The following is a 22,978-nucleotide window of genomic DNA, read 5'->3' as shown; positions in this document are numbered from 1 at the left end:
TATATTCAGGATAAGCTGTTTCCTGTATACTTATTGCATTTGCATTGAATACTGCTAAAGGCTACTGGACTTCAGCTAAATCACCGATATTGTGATAGGTACGTCAGTGAATGGCTGTTGGGGAATGTAATGTGGAGGTTGGCAAAGTGACCAGAGAATATTTTTATTCTGTGTTTGTTATTTTTGTTACGCGCAGAACATATAATGGTTGGCCTCATGCGCAGGATGGGCCAGGAAAGGCACTGGTGCTATGGGATACTGAACATTGGATAGTATATGACTCCTACTGTATTTAAACAAGACAGTTATTGAAAATCACAAGTACAATATTTTCACAGAGGGGTTTTCACCAATATATCCATAATCTCTCTCTAGGTATCCTATGTAATAAACCAGCCCATCCTTGCAATCTGGTAGTTACAATCTACTAGCAGCTCAGCACAACACTGGTGCCAAAAAAGTCAGATCGTGGCTTGTGACAGCTGACAACTCAACCAGGAAGTCTAAGTTGAAGTGGGCTAAGAAAAACAAAAACAGAACACTTAAGGATTGCAAAAATGTTACCTGTTCTGATAATTCATGTTTTTTTTTTAATTATGCACTTGTTAAAATTAATTTAACTGCAAAATGTACAATACAGGATATATAGGAGAATGAGGCTACTGAACCATGCATTCAAATTCATTTAGTCCTGAAAGTGCTAAAAGCTTAAATGAAATTGATGCAAGGATTTCCAAATTTTAGTGCTATATTGGTTTTAACCCAATTCCAGAAATAAAATGTTGTTTGTAAGCAGAATGATTATGCATGAGCTCCCGAGAATAGAATCTGCACTCGATGGCATTGAGCAGCAAAAGCGTGTCTGTGTCCTTCGTTCTTGTTTTTAGTGAGTCATGTTGGGAGTGTCATTTAAACCCACATCCTAACCAGCTGCTTGAATCTCTGGGACTGGAGAACACCAGTGAATGTGCCTTTTATGAGCTAGCATGTGGCTGAATGTCAGAGACTCCAGGCAAAGCAGAAACATATTTATACCAATGGCACTGCATCAGATAAATCTGAGATTTTGTATTTGTTGGTGTTTAAATATTGACAATTGTTTGTGTCTAATTATACACAAGAAGTATGAAATATTCTTTTCTGATTTGTCGTTATATTACGGCTTGGACATGCTAACTAAGAAAGAAAGACATTACCTTTCTGTGACATCACTAATTTTGAAAATGAATTTGATAAAAGAACACATAAAAAAACAATAACTCTGATTTTATCTAATGACAAGTGACAAGTTTTTTGCAAGCACTAACTTGAACAAAGTTATTTACTAACGTAACATTTAAAGAAGAACTCCAACCAAAAACTTAAAATGTAGTTCTGAATGCTTACCTGTCTGCTCTGTGGTTCGCCAAATCTGTCAGACTCTCCGCTAGGCCTACTTGTCCTACACTGCACTCCATACTGAGTGGTTGTCGAAATGTCTTCACCATAATTGTCTTTTCCATTGCAGACACTTCATCTGTCAATGCTCATTGGTATGTATCAAGCCCAGAGGCCGTTTAGCTCCGTTACTCCTGTTTTTTTGAAAATATTTCCTTGTTCTTTTCAAACAGCTAGTGAATTTCACCATCTAGCTGTACTGATCAATCTTAATATCATTAACGAACTTCATTATCCTTGAGGGTTTCTTTATCCTAGACATAGGTGCCACAAATGCATCCAGTTCATATGTAAGTCCTGCTTGGAGGTTGTGTCTGCTTCATTGCACTCCAGCTGATACAATTCATCAGTGATTTCTCCTTCTGTGAGATTGTGATTACCGTTTGTGATGATGCAGCTGTTGCCCTTCTCACAACATTGCCTTGTTTTGTGCATTTTTCACTGACAACAGGTTGCCTTCAAGACTAGTTTCATTATTTACTTTTACCTATCTGGTGAGTGTTGAGGAAACTGGGCAGTGAGGAAAACCTGTCCCTATTTCTTCTGAGGTTAAATACTGTTTGTTAGCTACAGAACTTTTTCCAGGGCCGTCTCTTCCATAGGGCACGATGGGCAGGTGCCCGGGAGCCCTGCAGCCCAAGGGGCCCGTCAGAGCTTTTTTTCAGGAACTTTTTTCTCTCGCTGCCTCTGACGGGCCCCCTGCAGGGCCCATATATATAATCATTTTTTATTTTTTTTTATATATATAGGGGCCCCGGTGCACTGCTTTGCCCCGGGGCCCCAAATGTTGTTAAGAGGGCCCTGACTTTTTCTACCTTAGTTCAAATTGGTCTCCGGGAGATCTGGGGGGGAGGTGGGCATGTGGGGACGGGGCTCTGCGTAATTAGTGCCCCTATATAATGTAGGCCGGCATATGCTGGTCCTTTACCAGTTTCATTTGATATTGTTTTCTGACCAAATACAATTTATTGCTGATATTTCTTTAGACTCTTACATTTCTTTTGTAGTTTAACATTTGCACATTATTTATTCTAAGCGAAATGTACTTTAGGCTTTTTGATCTTTCTCGATCCAATCATCTGGGAGTGAAATTGGGGCATGTGGGTAAATGTATCAATATGCGGGTTCTTCAACACCCGCGTGTTCAGCCTCTTCCGCGATTAAATTTCAAGCGGCGCTGCATTGTAAAGGGTTAACTTCCCTTTACAATGCAGCGCCGCTTGAAATTTAATCGCGGAAGAGGCTGAACACGCGGGTGTTGAAGAACCCACATATTGATACATTTACCTCCTGGTGTTTATATTTTCATGTACATTCCCTTATTCACATTCACTTTTGAATTTCCAAGACTGGTAAATCTGGTTTGTCAGATTAGCTACTCTGAACTTAATGGAGCTATTAACAGGCATTTTTCTTACGCTTCTGATTTTCACTGTTGTCTAGAGCCCAAAACCTGTTAACAGCAGATAATTCAGGACATTGGGCAGGCATGCTGAAGCACGGTGGCTTAGTTGCTAGCATATCTGCCTCACATCACTGGGGTCATGAGTTCAATTCCTGACCATGGCCTTATCTGTGTGGAGTTTGTATGGTCGCCCTGTGTTTATGGGGATTTCTTCTGGGTGCTCCAGTTTCCTCCACACTCCAAAAACATACTAGCAGGTTAATTGGCTGCTATCAAATTGACCGTAGTCTCTCTCTCTGTCTGTTTGTATGGGTGTGTAAGTATGTTAGGGAATTTAGACGGTAATCTCCAATGGGGCAGGGACTGATGTGAGTGTGTTCTCTGTATAGTGCTGCAGAATGTGGCGCTATATAAATAGCTGATGATGATGAAGAACCCACAAACAATACAGTATATGAATAATGTCACTCATCCTGTGCTTTTAATGTCCCACGGTGCCCCCAACACGGAAACCTGAAAAGCTGCCAGCTTTTGCTCCTCCATGTTAATGATGTTCGGGAAGTGTGACGTTTTGCCATGATGCCACACTCTCACTGAGGAGGATTCTGCACACATCTCCTGCCATTGTCATAGTCAAAGATTATGATTACTATCAGCAGCACTAAATAGCTGTTTCTAATTGGCATATTGCATCTTAACCCCTCCAACCGAGTAATTAAATCATTAGCATAATGGCTAATTATTTGAAGTTGCAGCTGTCTAGACACAACTTACTGACCATTTCTATTTGCACCAATGCAGAAAAGAAGATCTCCATTTTATTTTAAAGTAAACACCAGAAGTGAAGGTGTTTGTATTTAAATACACTTAATAACTGCCAAGACAATACTCTATCTTGTGCATAACAAACTTTATTACATTATTATACCGCTGTTTTCTCCAGCAATGCATAATGATAGTTTTGATATATATATATATATATATATATATATATATATATATGTGTATATATATATATATATATATATATATATATATATATATATATATATATATATATATGTATATACAAGTTAACCCGTGCATGATACTCATGCATTCTAGTCAAATCAAGCTACTTAAGGTGTTAAAAAGGTTCTTGTCATGCATTTGGGGCTAGGCCAGGCCTCCTCAAGGGAAGAGCGTTACTTCCCAACGTAAGTGCCCTTTTTTAACATGGTTTTGTCCACATGTCACCACCTCATCATTCTTCTCCATCACCTCATCCTTCATCTTCATCGCCACATCCTTAATCTACATTGTCTTACTGTTCTAAAACCTCTCGATACACAACGTTTCTGCTAAACGCCTTATCGCTGTGCTCAATCAGTCTTCCTTGAAGGGCAGTATTCATAACCTGCACTTTCACATCACTGCTTCTCCGTACTCGTGAAAATGCGACATACAATTGTCCATGACCAAACACAGGCTCTAATAAATAAATACCCACACGGTCAAGAGTTTGAGCCCTCAACTGGTAAATTTAGCCTTTACTACCCCTCCCACGGGGGGAAGGGGGGATGATGGAAGTTAACTGACTTCACTATTATAATTTTTTTGTCAAATAATGTCAGTATACCAGATTTCAGGTCAATTGGATGAGCCCTTTCTGAGAAAATAGTTTTTTCCATACACACACACACACACACACACACACTAACACACGCCGCTAGGCTTATATATATTAGATATATATATCTACGGGTCTATGTATCATTGGTGCCAGTGGGTCTGTGGTAACTATCATTATGCATCGCTGCAGAGAGCAGTGGTATATAATGATATTCCGCAGCTATGTGTCAAGGCTATGGCAACCCCCTACTCCACTATAGAGAAAGAGGTTGAGAAGACAGACAGTGAAATTATAGCAGAATATCTATTATAAACTAGTCAACACAAAGGGATGTGCATTTTATATTGGGTAACATGGTGGCTTAGTGCTTAAGCCTTCATGGTTAAGCATATCTGCCTCACATCACTGGGGTCATGAGTTCAATTCCTGACCATGACCTTATCTGTGTGGAGTTTGAATGTTCTCCCTGTTTTTGCATGGGTTTCCTCTGGGTGCTCCGGTTTCCTCCCACACTCCAAAAACATACTAGTAGGTCAATTGGCTGCTATTAAATTGACCTTAGGCTCTCTCTGTCTGTCTGTGTGTGTATGTTAGGGAATTTAGACTGTAAGCTCCAATGGGGCAGAGACTGATGACAGTTATCTGTATAGAGCTGCGGAATTAGTGGCGCTATATATAAATAGCTGCTGATGATGATATTAGTCAAAAGAATGTGTTTTGCTTTGAATATTCGCAAGTGGTGGTGGCCCTGTATGGGAACTAAATATTCTTGAAAAGATATTTGAGTGTTTTAGGAATGACTGTTTATTTTTCTGTCTGCAAAACAGTGTCTTTTTTTTTTAACCAAAATTAATGCGTCACCTCCAAATTTGCCTTTCAGTTTGCAACTGGCCTGAACTTTAGGCCCCCAATAAAAAGCTCTAATTATCTTATAGTACATGTAGGGTAATCACTGCCAAAAATAACATAGCTCATGAGGCATTCATTTTTTCAGACTTAAACCTTTGTGCCTAATTAATAGAGATATGCAGTCTGATTTGGAAATAAATGTCACAATTGCTTTTTGTGGAAAATAGTATCTGGCACACAAATATTAATTCTTCACTATATATTTTACTAGCGTGCTGTTTTTCATGTAATATTATTACTGCTATAATGTTTTAATATGGTAATAGTTTGTTGTATTTTGCTATATATTGTTAAATTATTGTATGCTTCAGCATGGTGGCTAAGTGGTTAGCACTTCTGCCTTACAGCACTGGGATCATGAGTTCAATTCCTAACCATGGCCTTATCTGTGAGGAATTTGTATGTTCTCCTTGTGTTTGTGTGAGTTACCTCTGGGTGCTCTGGTTTTCTCCCACACTCCAAAAACATACTGGTAGGTTAATTGGCTGCTAGCAAATTGACCCTAGTCTCCGTGCCTGTCTGTCTGTCTGTCTGTGTGTGTTAGGGAATTTAGACTGTAAGCTCCAATGGGGTTTACAGTCTAAATTCAGTAGAGTACAGTGCTGTGGAATTAGTGGTGCTATATAAATAAATGGTAATAAATTATTTGTGTATTTTATTAATTATGATATGCTGTTACAGCAGTAACTGTGTTGATATGCTCACATCTAGCTATTAGTTAGTAACAAGCATTACCCCCACAGAATCAGAGAATGAAGGAATTAATTCTAATTCTAAGAATTGTGAGAGGAAACATTCTGCCTATGTAATACATTCCACATCTGGGGCTATTATTCTGTACATTGGGGCTTTACAATATGCTGAACACTATCTTATAGTGTGCAGGACAAGTGGAACAGAGTGACATAATGGTTAGGTTTGTAATATGTGTCCATGTCATTGTATTACATCATGCAACATTGAGAACTTCTGAATACGTTTTTTGTCAGTTGTCTATGTAGAGGCAAACAGTAATGTATAGATGTGCTCCTTCTCATCACAAATTGAACATTGTTCTTCTTCTGTATGGACAATATCTTATAGTGACCTGACACAAACTTCAAGGAGTTACATTTATGTGCGAGGACAACTAAGCTTTGGGGACAAGCCAACAACAAACTAAGGTTACACACTAAGGTTACTAAGCCATAGAGGACATCCTCCCCCACTAATATCACTGACCCTTCACAAACCGGTCTGACTGATAGACCTGGAAGCCCCACCCACTACCTGCCCATAATGTGGCAGCGACCAATTGGAACGGCAGCTGATCCAGGCCACGCCTTACGACGTCATGCACAGGTGAGCTCCCGGAAAAAGAAACAACAACACAACAAACAACAACGGGGCGGTGTAACGTGCTGCGTGCGTCCACCTGACACGCCGAGACCGGAGACCGCTCTACCGGATACAACCAGCGGCTGTCATCTGCGTGTTAGTGGAGGGATTGTGCACTGTAGGGACTATCCGCCAGCTCCTCCTCTCGCTTCCTGAAGTCAGAGAACGGCTCCTCCCCGTGGCGGCCGCCTCTCACACGTCTCCCCCGCTCCACCGTACAGAGCTGTGAGGGCGGCGAGCGGCTGCAGTTGCCCGATCACCGGGAGGGGATGGACACCTGTGTGACCCGGGGCCGTGCTCACCTGCTGTGCCTTCTACGCCGGGCGCTGTAACGTCTGCTGCTCCTACGCCGCCGGGTAACTAAGGGAGATGGCCTGGGTGAAACTGTTCCGCCGGCAGGCGGGGGGGAACTTGGGGAAGGTCTATCAGCCGGGCAGTGTCCTCTCCCTAGCCCCGACCAAAGGCCTGTTCAACGAGCCCGGCCAGAACAGCTGCTTCCTTAATAGTGCCGTGCAGGTAAGCAGCGCTGTACCTGTGTGTCGTTGTGTGTGTGCCCCGTACCTGTGTGTCGTTGTGTGTGTGCCCCGTACCTGTGTGTCGTTGTGTGTGTGCCCCGTACCTGTGTGTCGTTGTGTGTGTGCCCCGTACCTGTGTGTCGTTGTGCGTGTGTGTGCCCCGTACCTGTGTGTCGTGTGTGTGCGCTTTCCCTGACTTCTTGTGTGTCCTCTGACGGCTACTAGATGTGCACTGGCCACTGAACTACTGTCTTATGTGGTTGGTCTAGCATACTGTATCTTGTACAAATGGACAGGGAATGTAATGTTCTAATATGGTGGCCATATGGATCCTTTATCTGTGTCAAATGTTGTTTTTTTGCATTTATTGCTTGAGATATCACGTAGATATCCTATGTTACGCAATGTGTGGAATTATATAATATGCTGCTGGTGGAAGACATTCAAATATGCATAAAATTGTCTTATAAGAATTTAGCATTGTTATTGTTTGCAGATTAGGATTCTAATCATTGAATTTCCAGCTTTATTATTTTACATGAACTCTCCCATCTCATAATGAGGTAATTTTCTGTACTGCACTTGTCCTGCTAGTTTATGAAGAATAAACATGCCCATCCCATCAGAAAGCATGCTTTAATGAAAGTTGTAGAAGTTTCACCTTGTCCAGATCCCAAGTTTATTGCTTGTCCTGATCTGACCACAGATTGTAGCACATCAAGTGACAAACCTAATAATTTATTGAGACTTGGTAAAACACGTTTTTAGTCTTATTTCAATGGTTTATGGTGTCCTATGTAGTATTTTTGTACTTTTTTTGTCATTTAACTTGCTGATTTAAATGAAAGAATTGCTATTACCGTCAGGGCCACAGTTTGCCTGTATGTAATAGTCTCTTGTTTTCCATACTGGCATGGTAACTTATGCCTGATCTCATCTCAGTTTAAGTATTTTTGTATGTGATTTTCCTAAGCCTTTTTGCTTGGATCTACTTCCCTTTTTAAAAATGTTACAGTATGGCACTCTGTTTTAATTATTGATATAATTGGAGGTTAGTGCTCACTTATTCATCAGCAAAAATGTCTTGCCAATTTCTTTGTACTCTCCTTTGGTACATTTTGTTAAATTAGTTTATTCGTCTAGCATTTGTCAACTGGATGGGTGACATACCAATACTTGTTCCGTGTTATGTCATGAGGTATACTTTTTCCTGTCAAGGAAGTTTAGGTTGTGATTATGAATAACAGCGTATGTTTACGTTTGCTGTTGTAATTATACATAGTGCTGCAGATGCAGCAAATAGTGCTAGTCCCAATAGTAGTTTAGCAGAAACTCGTGAGAAATCTATCGATCAGGTGATCTGTGTAGGATAATGAGCATTAACTTATAAATACAAGTATACGTCAGATGAGAGGCAGCTATTGGAAGTCCAAATTTAACTTTTTTTTTTTAAGCAGGGAACATGTTGACAGATGTTTTGTTACCACAATTATTGAGCACTCAACAAATCAACAATTAAAATATAATTGTGTTAAATAAGAATATATTTAAAAGTGACTTGTTAGCATTCAAATGAGGCAGGTGATAAAATGGAAAGGTTTGTGGGAAAGGCTCTTCACATTGTCTGACTAGTGGTATTTGCTTTATTCTGCAAAAGTCGCCCCAGAAGATTGACATTGTATTTTACATTCGTTAATACTTGGTGCATGTAAAGGAGTACAGCTCTGTGTGATTTCTAAAGCAAAATGGTCTGATAGTTGTAGATTCTAAACACGAGATTGATAAACCAGATTATGAATTATGCCTGATATTATGTCCACAGTAAAGCTGCACGCATGTTGTGATCTTGCCGAATAGCTTTTCCTCCAAATTGCTGGATCTGTGAGCAATTTTACCTCACATGTAGATGCCGAGTTGACCTGTTCAGTCCATTTCAGGCAACTCTTTGCACGAAGTAAACTGGTGGCCATGAATATTGTAAACTGGCTTTTCAGCACAAACAAACAGATAACCATAAACACAAAATTACTTAGTTATCGTTTTGGAGCCCACACATGGTAAATTGCATTATGTATGGACTGCCTTAGAAACAGCTTTTTACAGCAGCTGCAAATCGGGTATATTATATATTCATGATAATATTATCACTAAGCAAAAATAGAAAACGTAGGAGAGACTTAAGTGCCTTAAAACAATACAGCATGGAATGTAGCCTGGTACTTATGGTGATCACAAGCACCGTTATTCCCAGCAATATCAGAAAATTGGTTCTATAACTGTGTGTGGTCCAAAATTAATTTAATGTCTGAGTAGTCTTGCCAAAGCCAATTGCGCTATTGTCATGCATAATATTTACTTTGCTCATCTTCTGACCATGATATCAGACAACATCACTCCCATGAATGGCCAAATTAGCAAGTGACCCAGTCACTCTGATTGGCAGGATTGACCTGGCCAGGTGGTTACTTACTAATTAGTGTCTTCACAGACAATAGTATGCCAAATTAGTGAAAGGTGAGTGTATATTATTACATCAGTTTTCATTTCAAACTTCTTATCTCCAAATTCACAAATGTTTAAGACCATCTTTACAGTTTGACAAACTGTTAACACTATGTTTAACTCCACAATTTGTGAGCATAGAAGAGTATAGAATTAACACAAAAAACAATGTACAAGGTAACACTGTGAGCTAGTTCTCACAGTAATTATCAAATTGTAATGCTTGTGCACAGTGTTCTCCCCAGTATCTATTTCCCGGGTGATTCCCTCTGGCTGCTCATTAATTCCACCGGTCTGGCAACATTTTCTGGGGAGAACATTATGTACACTTCTAAAATTCATTTAAACTTTTTTTGTTTACATATAATATTGCACAAAAAACATCCATCTTTTATACCCATTTTTCTAGCAACAGATTATTTTATTACGTCAGTCACTCTGTTACTTTTCACTAAATTTAGACAGGTTACATAAGTGAATATCAAGACATATAAAGCTGCTCTTATAGAAACACAGTGGACATGGGCTCATTCACATAGGCATCCTCTACTTTCAGTTCACATGCACCATGCGTGAATACCCTTACACGCAGTCATTCCAAAATGGTAAAACAGAACATTTTAGATGTTACTCTGTATCTTGTATTTAAAATAATAACAATCATGTCAATCTAAAAAAGTAAAGGTTTCACATAAATTTTAAGTGCAAGCAACAGGTCCAATCTAACTTTGGAAAAAATGTATAGCTTTGTTTAAAACACTTGAAATTAAACACTGTAGAACTTTTCTTAGTTTCTGCTTGAAAGGTCACTTTTTCACATAGAACTTGAACTGTTGATAAAAGCCACCAAGGGACTTTTCAAATAAGGAAGGAAATGCTTTAAAACCCAAATTGATTCTGGAATACATTTCCTTTATGAGGTTAAAGTAGAAAATACTAATGGTGTGTGTTTGGGGGGAGGGGTGTATAAAATAAACCTATTGTTATAACCACATTTTTGTGTGTGTGGAGGTATAATTATGTTTGAGAACTATTTGAAATAAATAAGACCAGGAAGAAATGTTTGAATAAAAACAGAGCAGTCTGTTTGTGTGCATAACCTTTTTTTAATCGGTGCTAAGGTAGAACTCCTGATGGGTGTTTGAATGACCAGTGAAACTCTAAAAAATGTTATGGGTTAATTTCAATAGATTTTTGTTTTGTTTCTTAAGATTTTTTTATTATGTAACAGACACATTCCATCTTAAATTTAGCAACCAATTTGTAGTATTCTATGTAAGCTGCTTCAGCTGGAACAAACAAACACGCTTGGCTATGACAAAATGGAAGCAGGAGTGGTGGCTAATATATTAATGATGGTGTATGTATAGGCCATATTAATGATGGTATATGTATAGGCCACCACAGAACTTGGCAGATAAGTCAGCCAGGTATGATGGGGTGTTTCATAATAGATGTTGTGTCCAATAGAACCATTCCAGTTTGAATTGATAACTTACTCAGCATGTGGAAGTAAATGTTTTCTATACTTTAGATTGTCAGGCCCGGCGCTCCCATAAGGCAAGGTTAGGCACTTGCCTAGGGTGCCGGGCTCTGGAGGGCACCACAGATTAAAAATTTCTTTAAAACTGTGCAGCGACCGCTGACCATACCTTTCACGGCCGCCGCCTCTCTGCTCTGTCTCCTCCCCTCCACTTACTGACTGACTGTCGGGCGTGACTTCATCATCACGGCCCGACAGTGTCAGTGAGTGGAGGGGAGCAGAGAGGAGGCAAGTTAGAAGCAGGTAAGAAAAGACGCACATTTTCAAAATCGGCGCCCCCACCCTGCACACTTACACACTATTTTGTAAGTGTGCAGGGTGGGGGCGCCGATTTTGAAAATGTGCCGGGCGGGGGGGGGGGGCGCTGATTTTGTAAATGTGCCTAGGGCGCCACGGACCCTAGCACCGGCTCTGGATTCAGTTTATTTTGTTCTTGCATGAGTCTAGTCAAGGTTAGGTAGTCTTTTACTAGTTTGCTGCAAGGATAGTTCTCATGGCCCCCCTTTATATGAGTTGCTAGTCTGTAAGAGTTACATGCACTGAGCAATTGCGGTTTCATACTCTATTAAGAGCTGAGGAAGGTATCTTGTTCCCAAGACTTGCTACTGTGGTCTAAAATTGTAGCTTCAGGGCAGAGTGACTACACAATCCAACGATTGTTTTAAGACCGACGTTAAGAGGTGTACAATTAGTAGTAAGGTAGCCAATGCTTTAATTTCCACCTAAATGAAGAACTAATATAAAATATATACTAGGCGGTAGCTTGTTCTCATGAGATTACATACAATATATCCATACTATTATATGCTGTAGGGCAGTGGACACAGAGGAGACCTTATCACATATTGTGGCAATGACCCATGTTTTAGAGAGGAAACTCGAGCATTGCATGACCAAATATTTGATACTAAATTTTGACTTTCTCCATAGTTTGCTCTTTTATGCTTTTCAGACCATGGTTTTAAATTATGCTTTCCTATTTTAAATACAGCTAAAACATCTATAGCTGAATACTAGAAGGATTCATCTCCACCTCCAGCATGGTTTGTCTAGGAAGCAGCAGGATAGCAAAAAACTATCTGGGAGCCTTGGATCATGTTTATTTTTCCTTTTTCTCTCTTTATGATTTAAATAGAGGAACCTACCATATTATATAGACCTCTGACATGGATGTTAATAACTTAAACCCAAGCCCTGTTCTATAAATCACTGTTTAATATGTAACTTACATATTGTTAATATTTGAATAAAGCACAACATTCCTCTCCGTTTCCCTGTTTTCTTTCCCTCCCTTTCCTTAATATTGTGCACACTTAATAAGTGTGGAATAGTTTCCTGATAGCGCTGATTGTGGGAGGGATAGTCAGAAATCAGTCATAGCCGGTATCTGCAGGCTTTTGGGACCCAAAAATAAGTGCTGAAGTTGTGGTTGCGAGAGCGACTTTTCTGTAAAGGCTTGGTACATATGATGATTCCAGGGTAATTATTGAGAAGTAATTTGTTGAAACATTACCATTACTTTGGACACTCAGTCAAGGCAATAGTAGCATTTAGTAGCACCTCAAATGGAAAATGAGTGAGTGCTGCAACAATCAAACCACTTAGTTGAAATTGCCAAAGTATATCTGTTGGACATGTTCTCTTCAGCTAGTAGCATGGCAGGGTTGCATGTGTGAAATCTATCCTGCTTTGCAAATTTCCCCTGCTTGGCTAGAGCATTTTGAGTTCCAGCGCTTCAGACACATCAGGGTTTGCTGTTTTGGGAGAGCCACTACAGAGGTCCCAGTAAAAGAAATATCTGCAGAATGGGAGTGAACCCAGTCAACTACACTATCTGTTCTGTTAGTTGGGGACCAGGGATTTAACGTTCATTAACGTTGTAAAGTGTACTATATGCAGAATAAATGTTGGTGGCATATAAGAAAAAAATTGTCGTTTTGAACCTTTTTCGATATTAACCAAGTTTGGCACATTGTTCATTCTACAGGTTTTATGGCAGTTGGACATATTTCGACGAAGTTTACGTGGGCTGACCGGACACGTTTGTTTAGGGGATGCTTGCATATTTTGTGCTTTAAAGGTAATTTTATTATGTTTACAAATATAATTTAAAGTACATCTGTCGCCTACACACAGTGGAGACGGCCTTTCTTTTTTTTTCTTTTTTTCTTTTGTTTTTAAGCATAGTATGTGGGAAAGCATTGTTAGCCCTTAGGCACTATTTTCTTTCAGTGATCTTCCTCTAATGTAATGTATGAATTTAAAGGGGTTATCCACTTTTGATCACTTCCTGTCATTCAGTACCATGATATGTTCAGTCTACAGCTCGATACTAAATGGGGAGTGTCATAATAAATTAAATATTTTGCCTAAGAAAATTAACATATTAGGTTAAATGTAACTTTAGATTTCCATTACAATGAAAATGGTTTTCTTGGGTCTTACTACTATTCTCTTTGTGCCAAAACTGGACCCAAAGCAAGTATTTTTATAGTAGTAATCAGTATGGGGCTAATGCAGAGTTGTTTGGAAAATGGGTGTACATTATTTTAAATGTATGCAAAAATAGTGTATTTCTTCCTAAATGCAGAACCATACCCATCTCGAGATCCGTCTCACTCTGCATATGCAGTCTGTTTAGGTAATGGTGCAGGTTGGCATCATAATCGGTGTTTATTTGCACCTGCGCTCTAGCAGTGTGGTCTGCATGAGCCACATTTGTGTGAACACTTCCATACTGTACTCTGCCTACGGCAGACTGACCCTTCCTTCTATGTTCTGCCTCTCTAGTAGGAAGGAGATGCAAGTGCCAGATACGTCCGTTTGCATTGGCGCATATATGTGCGCTCTCTCTGTGGGCATACGCTGTGCGACTTTGCACTACGCAAACTGGCATAATTTCAACAGTGCATCAGGCCCTATGAGTTTAAATCCTCTAATTCTTAATACAGTTAAGTACAGTTGAAGCCGTTTGAAACATTGACAAGTCTTGGAATAGTATTTGATTGTGACGCAAACGTTTTACTTCTATTACCTATAGTCAATATTTGCACAGTTTCAAACTAGTCGGGAAAAGGTACTTCCATCGGATGCTATGAGACACGCTCTGGCAGAGAGCTTTAAAGATGAGCACCGCTTTCAACTTGGCTTCATGGATGATGCTGCTGAGTGCTTTGTGAGTATCTTGTTTTAGGTTCTTTCTTCCTTTTTCATCTGTTTTACACTAATCCTTTACATCATGATAGGAACTGATTTTCAGTGACCTTCAGACTTGTAATAATGCACATGATCCTATAAATAGAGGTTTAGATATAACCAAACAAATGGAGATTCATTTTTTCCCTATTGTTCCTTTTTGTGGCAATGTTTTGTTGCAAAATTTAGCCTAATTTTTGTTTTACATAAATGCAAACTGCATTTTATTTAAATATTTTTTTTTTTTTTAATAAAATACGTGCTTGTACCAGTATATCTGCAATGCTTGATTTTTATATACAAAAGTTTTCTAAAACCTCTGTTTAATATAGTTTGATTTTTTTATTTATTTTCAGGAGAATATACTGCAGCGAATTCATTTCCATATTGTGCCAAATAGTGAGGGTGATATGTGCACCTCAAAGTCATGCATTACCCATCAGAAGTTTGCAATGACTCTGTATGAGCAGGTAGGAAGCTTGCATTTTAGATGAGATTAATGACATTTCCCTTTATCACTTGATCCCATAATACGTATCTTTTGTGTTTTTCTCAGTGTGTCTGTCGGAGTTGTGGCGCATCATCTGATCCATTGCCTTTCACAGAGTTTGTGCGTTACATTTCTACTACAGCACTTTGGTAAGCACAATAAGTTTCCTATTGCATTGATGTATATAAAAAACAAAACAATTAGGCCCCTTGTGATCAGCTTTGGTATTGATCATTTTACATTGCTGGGGACCAGATGTGTAATTCCTAGCTAGACTGTGTCAAAATATGGGCTTGATTTACTTGTATATGTCCTCTGAGTTAAATGCCAGTCATCTGGAGGAAGCTTGGTTGAATGGCTCAGTCCCTATTGCATACCATCCTCCATGGCACTGAACCTTCCTTGCTGAAAAAACAAAACAGTAATCCACATTTGCTTTGTGCCTGTTCAAACATTGCTAGCAGCTTGTCCGAAGCGTTGGTGCTTGGTAAAACAATATGGAGAAATATGTGAGCTCATTACACTATCTTGCAGGGAGGTTGGAGACGGCATACCTATTGTTTCCTATTTCATATTTGTACACCTATTTTAGAAGTTTGACTATTTATCTCCTCTCCTATTGTCTGATTTGTTCTATGTATGTTCTAATCTCAGCTGTTTTTAATGATTGTTTTAGTGCACTTTTGTGTTTCTGGAGAACCCAATGTATATCTATGACCTGTAAAACAAATTGAAAGTTCTGTGTAATATAGTACTTAAGGGCAGTGTCAGATTTGTGCTGCTTCAGACCAGGAAACCTCGATGTTCCACAGTGATTGGACAGTGTCATCTGGCAGAGTGTCATGAAAGTGCATGGGGAACACGGTTTCCCCATAGTGAATCAGCTGCAACAGCAATTGTCTGATGCTAAAGTGAGATTGAGAATGCTAAATAAGGATATTCATTTGAAATAGAATATGCAAATGTTGCTTGCCATAAGAAATGGAGCTATTAATTGTTGTGTATAATTGGTAAATGTACCACAGTGCAACCTTTGCACTTCACCTTCGTTCGTCTTGTCTATTTACCCCAGGCTTGGACAGACTCTGGTCAGAGCACAGGGCTATTATGAAAAAAAATATATGCAGGCCAAATTAACTGCGCAGTATATCCAGCCCACTACTGACCAACCATTAGACCAGTGTTATTACCACATAAAAGCAACCAGTTCCTCCCTCCACATCATAGCAGCCAGCCAACTAGTGTACCTGTATACACTGCTGCTCACATTACCTCTTTGATATAATTGGTAGTTGCCATCAGCACTAGCCGGTTGAATGGTGACCTCAATCTGATAGAGTTCTTTCTCCGTGTGACCTGTAGATTGTGGACTAGCTTCCTTAAGTGCATTGTGAGCGTTTGTCTGTTACTGTCCGTTCCAGTATGGCGTTTTTTCATTTCCACTGCCATTGTGACTGGGTGACCTGTATTCCACCAGCCATCATTTACCCTAATGGTAGTTTGTACTCTGCTATTAGCAGTGCAATTTGCATATGTGAAGTATGAGCGTTCAGGGACCTAAAAGTCTCTAACAGTTTTTGAAAATATGACAGATTGTTAATGTGAACATTCTAAAAAGCAGAGAACATTATTTTAGCCTTTACCATTTTTTTTTCCTTCAAATTAATCTTGTCAAAAACACACTTAATTTTGTGTTGCTACTATGAGTGGCAGGAAATTGTTTCATTCTACATTCTTATTTCCAGTGAGTCAGAGGCATTATAAGCTTTTGTTAGGATAAGTTTTTCCAATCTTCAGATAAATAATGCACAGTTACAGGGCCGTGGGAGGTTTTTAGCATGTTAATGTTTTATTTAAATTGCAGCCTTTTTTGAATTGTGACTCCAGCTGAAAGGTGCACCATGTTATTTGGGCCCAGGGTTCCAGACACAAGCAGATGTTCTTTCTTTGGCTGCTGTGCTGCCTCATTGTTTTTTGTTTTTTTTTCAATTTGCTTTGAGCTACTAGGAGTGGTTTGCTTATAAATTCTACCGTCCAGAATGGAAATCGCTTTTACTGTCAATGTTTTCAAAAACTACTTACAGCATATCAGAATGTCATCTACAATCTAGCTACTGCGAGCTAATGTGTTCTAACCTTTAGTAAGAATTAGCACATAAAAACCTAATTGTACGGTGGTGATCAGTAAATGGCTTATCTCATGTTGTGCTGAAACTTGTTCCCACATATACATGCTCATTACATTGCTGAATCTATTGCAAGCTACAGCAGTACTGTAGATCCGTTATTAAAGACAAGCAAGAGGGTTCAGTAATTGATATCTTTTTATCTAATGTGCGCATTTTCTAGATTTGTGAGTTATTTATCGTGCTTTTTTTTTTGTTTGTTTACTGCTATTCAAATGTAACACTCCCCTTACAGAATAAGCTCAAAAGTGTATATTTAACAAAGCAGGTTTCAGAGGAAATAAAAATTATTTAAAGAAGTTCTCTTCTTACTCATGGTCACTGTGGACATCATATAGTGAGATGGTGGTACTATACTTTGTCCCCTCAGTCTTTTTGCACATATACACATGGTGAAAGGTTTTTTTTTTTTTTTTTGTTTAACCTTGAAATTTTGGATTTGGTATTCAGAGAGGGCTGCCCCTGGATTCAATAATACTTTGGAACAGAGTTTAAACTGGGCATGCTAAAATAAATCCGGTAAACAATTTCAGTTGTTAATGACAGGGGGCTACGATCACAATCTCGCAAAGTTAACATGTATAACCCAGTAGTGCTCACAGTGAAGAATATGGTATTAAAATTAAAGTGTTTTTATTTGCCAGTCAATTTATGTAATAAATTTGGGGGAATTTATAATTGAAATTGACTTGGGAGTGCTCATAGACAGTAGACTTGGCAATAGTGCTCAATGTCAAGCAGCAGCTACAAGGGCCAATAAAGTATTGGCATGCATAAGAAGGGGCAAATATGCAAGGGAAGAAGATGTAATATTGACACTATATAAATTGTTGGCAAGACCTCATCTTGAATACGGAGTCCAGTTCTGGGCACCTCTTTATAAAAAAAGACATTTTCGAACTAGAAATGGAATGATCAGAGAAGGACGAGAAAATTGATAGAGTATGAATTCATTGAGTTATGAGAAAAGGTTAGCCAGTTTAGGCATGTTTACTTTAGAAAAGAGGTGTCTAAGAGGGGATATGATTACTATGTAAAAATACAGTAAAGGTCAATACAGAGAACTTTCATGGGAACTTTTTACCCCAAGGACTATACACAGGACACACGGTCACCCCCTAAGGTTAGAGAAGAGTAAGTTTCACAGCTAGTAAAGGAAGGGGTTCTTTACAGTAAGGGTAGTCAAGATATGGAATTCACTGCCAGGGAAGGTTGTAATGGCAGATTCAATTGATATATTAGTAGTGGATCTAGGGAGAAATAGGACTGCAATATTGGGTCAGGAGGGATTTTCCAATGGAATCAGATTGGCAGTTGCTTCATCTGGATCAATTTCAAATATAAGAATGGAGTCACAGGAGATTCAAAATATCCTCTCCTGATCTTTCACCATCTGTGTTGTCTCACATTACTGACTGTCTTTATGCTATTTCATCCTGTATGTCCTCTCGTCAACTCAAACGCAATCTTTCAAAAACAGAATTAATAATAATCCCACCCAAAAAACAGAAGTTACCTACCTGACATTTCTATTTCGGTTGATAAAATGACTATAAATCCCACCTCGCAAGCTTGCTCCCTAGGTGTAATCCTTGACTCACAACTATCCTTTGTTCCCCACTCTATCGAAATCATGTTACATACATCTAAAGAACATTTCCAGAATACGCATATATATATCACACAAGACACTGCAAAAACTTGCACTGATCTTTTCCCGCATTGCCTATTGCAATTCCCTGCTTACTGGTCTTCCCAAAATCAAACTCGCAGCAGCTGGATTGATTTTCCTTGCAAATTGTTCTTCATCTGCCAGTCTCTAAATTGGTTACCTGTTTTTCAACTAATCCATTATAAAATTCTTCTACTAACATACAAGGCCATCAACAAAATATCTCCCAAATCGTCACCTCCCCGTCCTGCACAAGATCTGCGTCTCTCTTCCACTCATCACATCCTCCCATTCCTGGTTATAGGACTTTTTTAGGCTCTGCCCACTTTGTGGAATTCCCTCTCTCGCACAGTAAGACTATCCTCTAATCTTTAAACCTTCAAGCGTTCCTGAAAACCACCTCTTCAGACAAGGTTATTATATTCCTCAACCACCATCTTAATGTCCCTAGGATACCCTATTACCACCCTCTACACAGCTAACACAAGACAATATCCCTCTGACCAACATTGCTGTGGGACTAAGCACATGGCCCACTCAATACTTTTTACCTTTGCATTCTAGCTGAAAAATATGCAATATGATGTAGCACTTACCCTTGTGTATCAAACTCCCATTGTCCCATAGATTGTAAGCTTGCGAGCAGGGCTCTTACCTCTCTGTATGTATTACCCAGTATTGTTTTATTACTGTTTGTTCCCAACTGTAAAGTGCTATGGAATTTGCTGGCGCTATATAAATATATGATGATGATAACCAGTGTCGTGTGTTTTTTTTTTTTTCAGCCTCATCAACTGTTACTATTTTACATTTTAGATATGTTTTTTGTAATCCATAGGTAAAAATTGCAGAATAAGTTGTCAGAACCTGATAAAGTTTATTGATGGTAACTCTTGTTGTCACATGTGCTTTCACATAAACATACCTACATTACAACCTATTAAACTAATGTAATCAAATTTACTTAATTTAAATTAGCTATTTTCATGTATTCTTCCTAAATTGTTTAATTCAAACGCTGGTAGAAGGCAGAAGGCAGGCTTTCCCTCCATTTTATACTGAATGTGCCATAGAAAAAAGTACTGCGCCCTAGGGATTAGGATCCATACACACATTAATGGAAATGCAGTATGTATCAAAATTTAAATGTGTGCATGTTCTCTTTTGGGATCATTACAATACCTGTGTCCTTTCAATTCAGTAATGAAGTTGACAGAATGCTAGAGAGACATGAGCGCCTGAAGCCAGATATGTTTGCGGAGTTACTGCAAGCTGCAAACACAGCTGATGACTTTAGAAAGTGTCCGGTAAGTAAAATAATGTGGGGTTTTTTTCACTTCATGTCACATTATTGTGACGATTTTGTGAAATCTCCCTTTTATCTATTGGCCTATTGTGAGTTTCCTATATTTTTTATTTTTGAAATCTATCTTGCCACAAGTTTTATGCAGCCATGTTTTATAGATTTAAAAATGGCTTTATTTGGAAGTTAAAGCTGCATTACCACCTATTGCTAATATGTTCCTTCTCTTCTGGGGGTTGCTCCTTGCAACTGTTTTTGCTTTGGCTCCCGGTTTATCTCACAGCCACAGATGAAAATCTGAGATGTGATGCTGCAGAGGGTAAGGGAGTGAGCTTTAGGACCAATTAGAAGCTGCAATCGTGGAGACTAAGAGTTCTCATTGGACCATGCACTCCCCTTTTTATGCAGCCATGTGATTTAACAGCAAAGCAATTAACTTCCGGTGGTAACGCAACTTTAAATGTACACCCTTGAAAACTAATAGTAATCATAGCATACAAATGACCTACCTGCATGCACATGAAATGTAACTCTTTTCTTGTATGTGTTCAGGCTGACAAATGAATGGAATTTATGTAAGCACCATCTTACTAGTAACAATGTTATGTTCTGCAGGGTGTGACAATTTGAATCTTTATCTTTTTAGTACATTTTACCATAAAACTTTAGTAACTGCCGATGAGCCTACATTATGACATTTGTCGTTTGTTTTTATGCTAAAGTATAGAATGCCCCATTTAGTGCTTGTTTTCTCAATTTTATTGGTACGGTTAGACTACAGTGTCCAGCCTCTTTTTTTTTTTTTTTTTTTTTTCTGTTCAGAAAGTTATAAATTTTATTTTTATTTATGTTTTTAGAGCAATTGTGGACAAAAGATCAAAATTCGTCGGGTACTAATGAACTGTCCAGAAATAGTGACCATTGGTTTGGTTTGGGATTCTGAGAACTCTGACTTGACGGAAGATGTTGTTCGGAATTTGGCTACACAACTTTACTTGCCTGGGGTATGTGTGTTTTTCTGTGGGTCCCAGCCCTCCCCTTCCTCCCCATATAAGAGACGGCCAACATGGATTTATGAAAGCTCAACCTTGTGAAAAGAAAATTAATTTGTTTTCTTAGGGAATGAATAGAAAGTTTGGGTATGTGCACACTGGCACAATACATAGGCTATTTATATGGAGTTGTAGATTACTTTCACCCACATGATGGCAGCAAGAAGAGCACAGCTAGAAATAGGAGATTTTGTCCTTTATGAAGAACATTGTTTGCCTTATACATAGACTTAATAGAGACTATAGGACAGACCTTGACTTCAAACAAAATGATGAAGGAAGAATTCAATCTCCTGTTCAGTCTCTAGAAAGTCCATATGTATGTATATTCTTTATTTGCATCAATGATCATTCTTTTCAGCAGTTTTCGAGGTGCTGTCATTATCATTTGAATGCATGGTACTATACCACAAGCACACACTGCGTCATTTGGGAAGATGGAAATTACATTTGATTCCACAGCTGTACATGTGTCCTACCTTTGGGTATTGATAGCCTACATCTACTTTAATTAGGCCTCGCTAGCATATCATATCTACATATTTACTAGTGTTCTAGAACGTATGAGATAAACGCAAGCTATGGAACAAGTAGCTTTCAAAAAAAATAAATACTCACTATATAAGTGAATATGACAGTGGTAACCCTAGAAACAAGGGTTTTTACATTTCAAAATGTAAAAACACACGATATAAGACCTGGGTATGCTTAAGTTTTAAATTAATTGTTCCTATTTTATTCCATTTTTCACTTTTTTTTGCAGTTGTTTTTTAGGGTGACCGATGAAAAAGCAAAAGAAAGTAGACTTTACCTTGTGGGTATGATCTGTTACACTAGCCGTCATTATTGTGCCTTTGCCTATCATACGAAAAGTGCCAGATGGGTTTTATTTGACGACGCTTCTGTGAAAGAGGTAACTGCATTTTCCTCCTAAAACAAGACTTTGCAAATTAAACCAAAGCATTTGTAACTTTTCTTGAATTTTCTATTGTCTATTTTGCACACCTTTCTGGTATTTCATGTTATTTAGAATAATTTCACGGTTATACTTTTAAACTTTAAATGGCTATAAATAAATATGCAGATCTTGGATAATATTTACAAATTGTCTTCTATTTTTGTTCTCTCAATTCGCTGAAACCCCAGATTCTGTGTGTGTTTTATTTATGTATTTTTAAGATGCATGGTATGGATATGTAGATATTGTGTGCAGATTGACCTAGCTTGCAGTTTCTAAGAAACTAGAGAGTCGTGAGAGCGTTTGAATAACAGCTTATTTTAAGCTTCTGCTTTACTGAGCAGTATATGCATTAGTAGGATGTCAAGGAAACAAATGCCTTCCACTTGAATCAACTGCTGTACAATAATACACCCTGTCTACATTCTCTGTAGGGAGTTGAGGCAAACTGTAATTTTTTGCTACTTTGTACTGCAGGTTTGGCTAATTGGAACATCTTTTATATACATTAGTTGTCTTGACATGAATGGTGTTTTCTTGGTTATTCAGGTTGGGACTAAATGGAAAGATGTAGTCACAAAGTGCATTCGTTGTCATTACCAGCCTTTGCTATTGTTTTATGCAAATCCCGATGGCACAGCAGTGACAACAGATGATGCACTCAGGCAGGTCCTGCAGTGGTCTCACTACAAGAGGATTTTCAACAATGCTGATACAGGTGTGTGTATTATGTTCATATTGGTAAAGGGACAAGAGGAAATGGCTCATTTTAAAATGTTATTCCTGTTGCTATGGATGTGCTCAGTTTCTTCTATATCTGCT

The 22,978-nt window shown here is 38.6% G+C and overlaps 1 protein-coding gene across 1 annotated transcript in view; it reads left to right on the top strand.

Annotated features, from left to right (window-relative positions):
• Nucleotides 1-6,672: 6,672 nt before the first annotated feature.
• Nucleotides 6,673-22,978, top strand: part of USP53 (ubiquitin specific peptidase 53) — a 33,318-nt gene continuing 17,012 nt past the window's right edge. Inside the window, exons 1-9 of the mRNA XM_075200334.1 lie at nt 6,673-7,256; nt 13,288-13,380; nt 14,341-14,475; nt 14,852-14,965; nt 15,052-15,134; nt 20,045-20,150; nt 21,004-21,150; nt 21,962-22,111; nt 22,706-22,874. Coding sequence (XP_075056435.1) covers nt 7,110-7,256; nt 13,288-13,380; nt 14,341-14,475; nt 14,852-14,965; nt 15,052-15,134; nt 20,045-20,150; nt 21,004-21,150; nt 21,962-22,111; nt 22,706-22,874 — 1,144 coding nt within the window. The 5' untranslated portion in view covers nt 6,673-7,109. The remainder of the gene's footprint in view (nt 7,257-13,287; nt 13,381-14,340; nt 14,476-14,851; nt 14,966-15,051; nt 15,135-20,044; nt 20,151-21,003; nt 21,151-21,961; nt 22,112-22,705; nt 22,875-22,978) is intronic.

The sequence above is a fragment of the Mixophyes fleayi genome, chromosome 1, assembly GCF_038048845.1.
Source record: "Mixophyes fleayi isolate aMixFle1 chromosome 1, aMixFle1.hap1, whole genome shotgun sequence".
Lineage (NCBI taxonomy): Eukaryota > Metazoa > Chordata > Amphibia > Anura > Limnodynastidae > Mixophyes > Mixophyes fleayi.
Note: the sequence above shows the minus strand (reverse complement) of the source record. Positions and strands in the feature narration are given on the sequence as shown.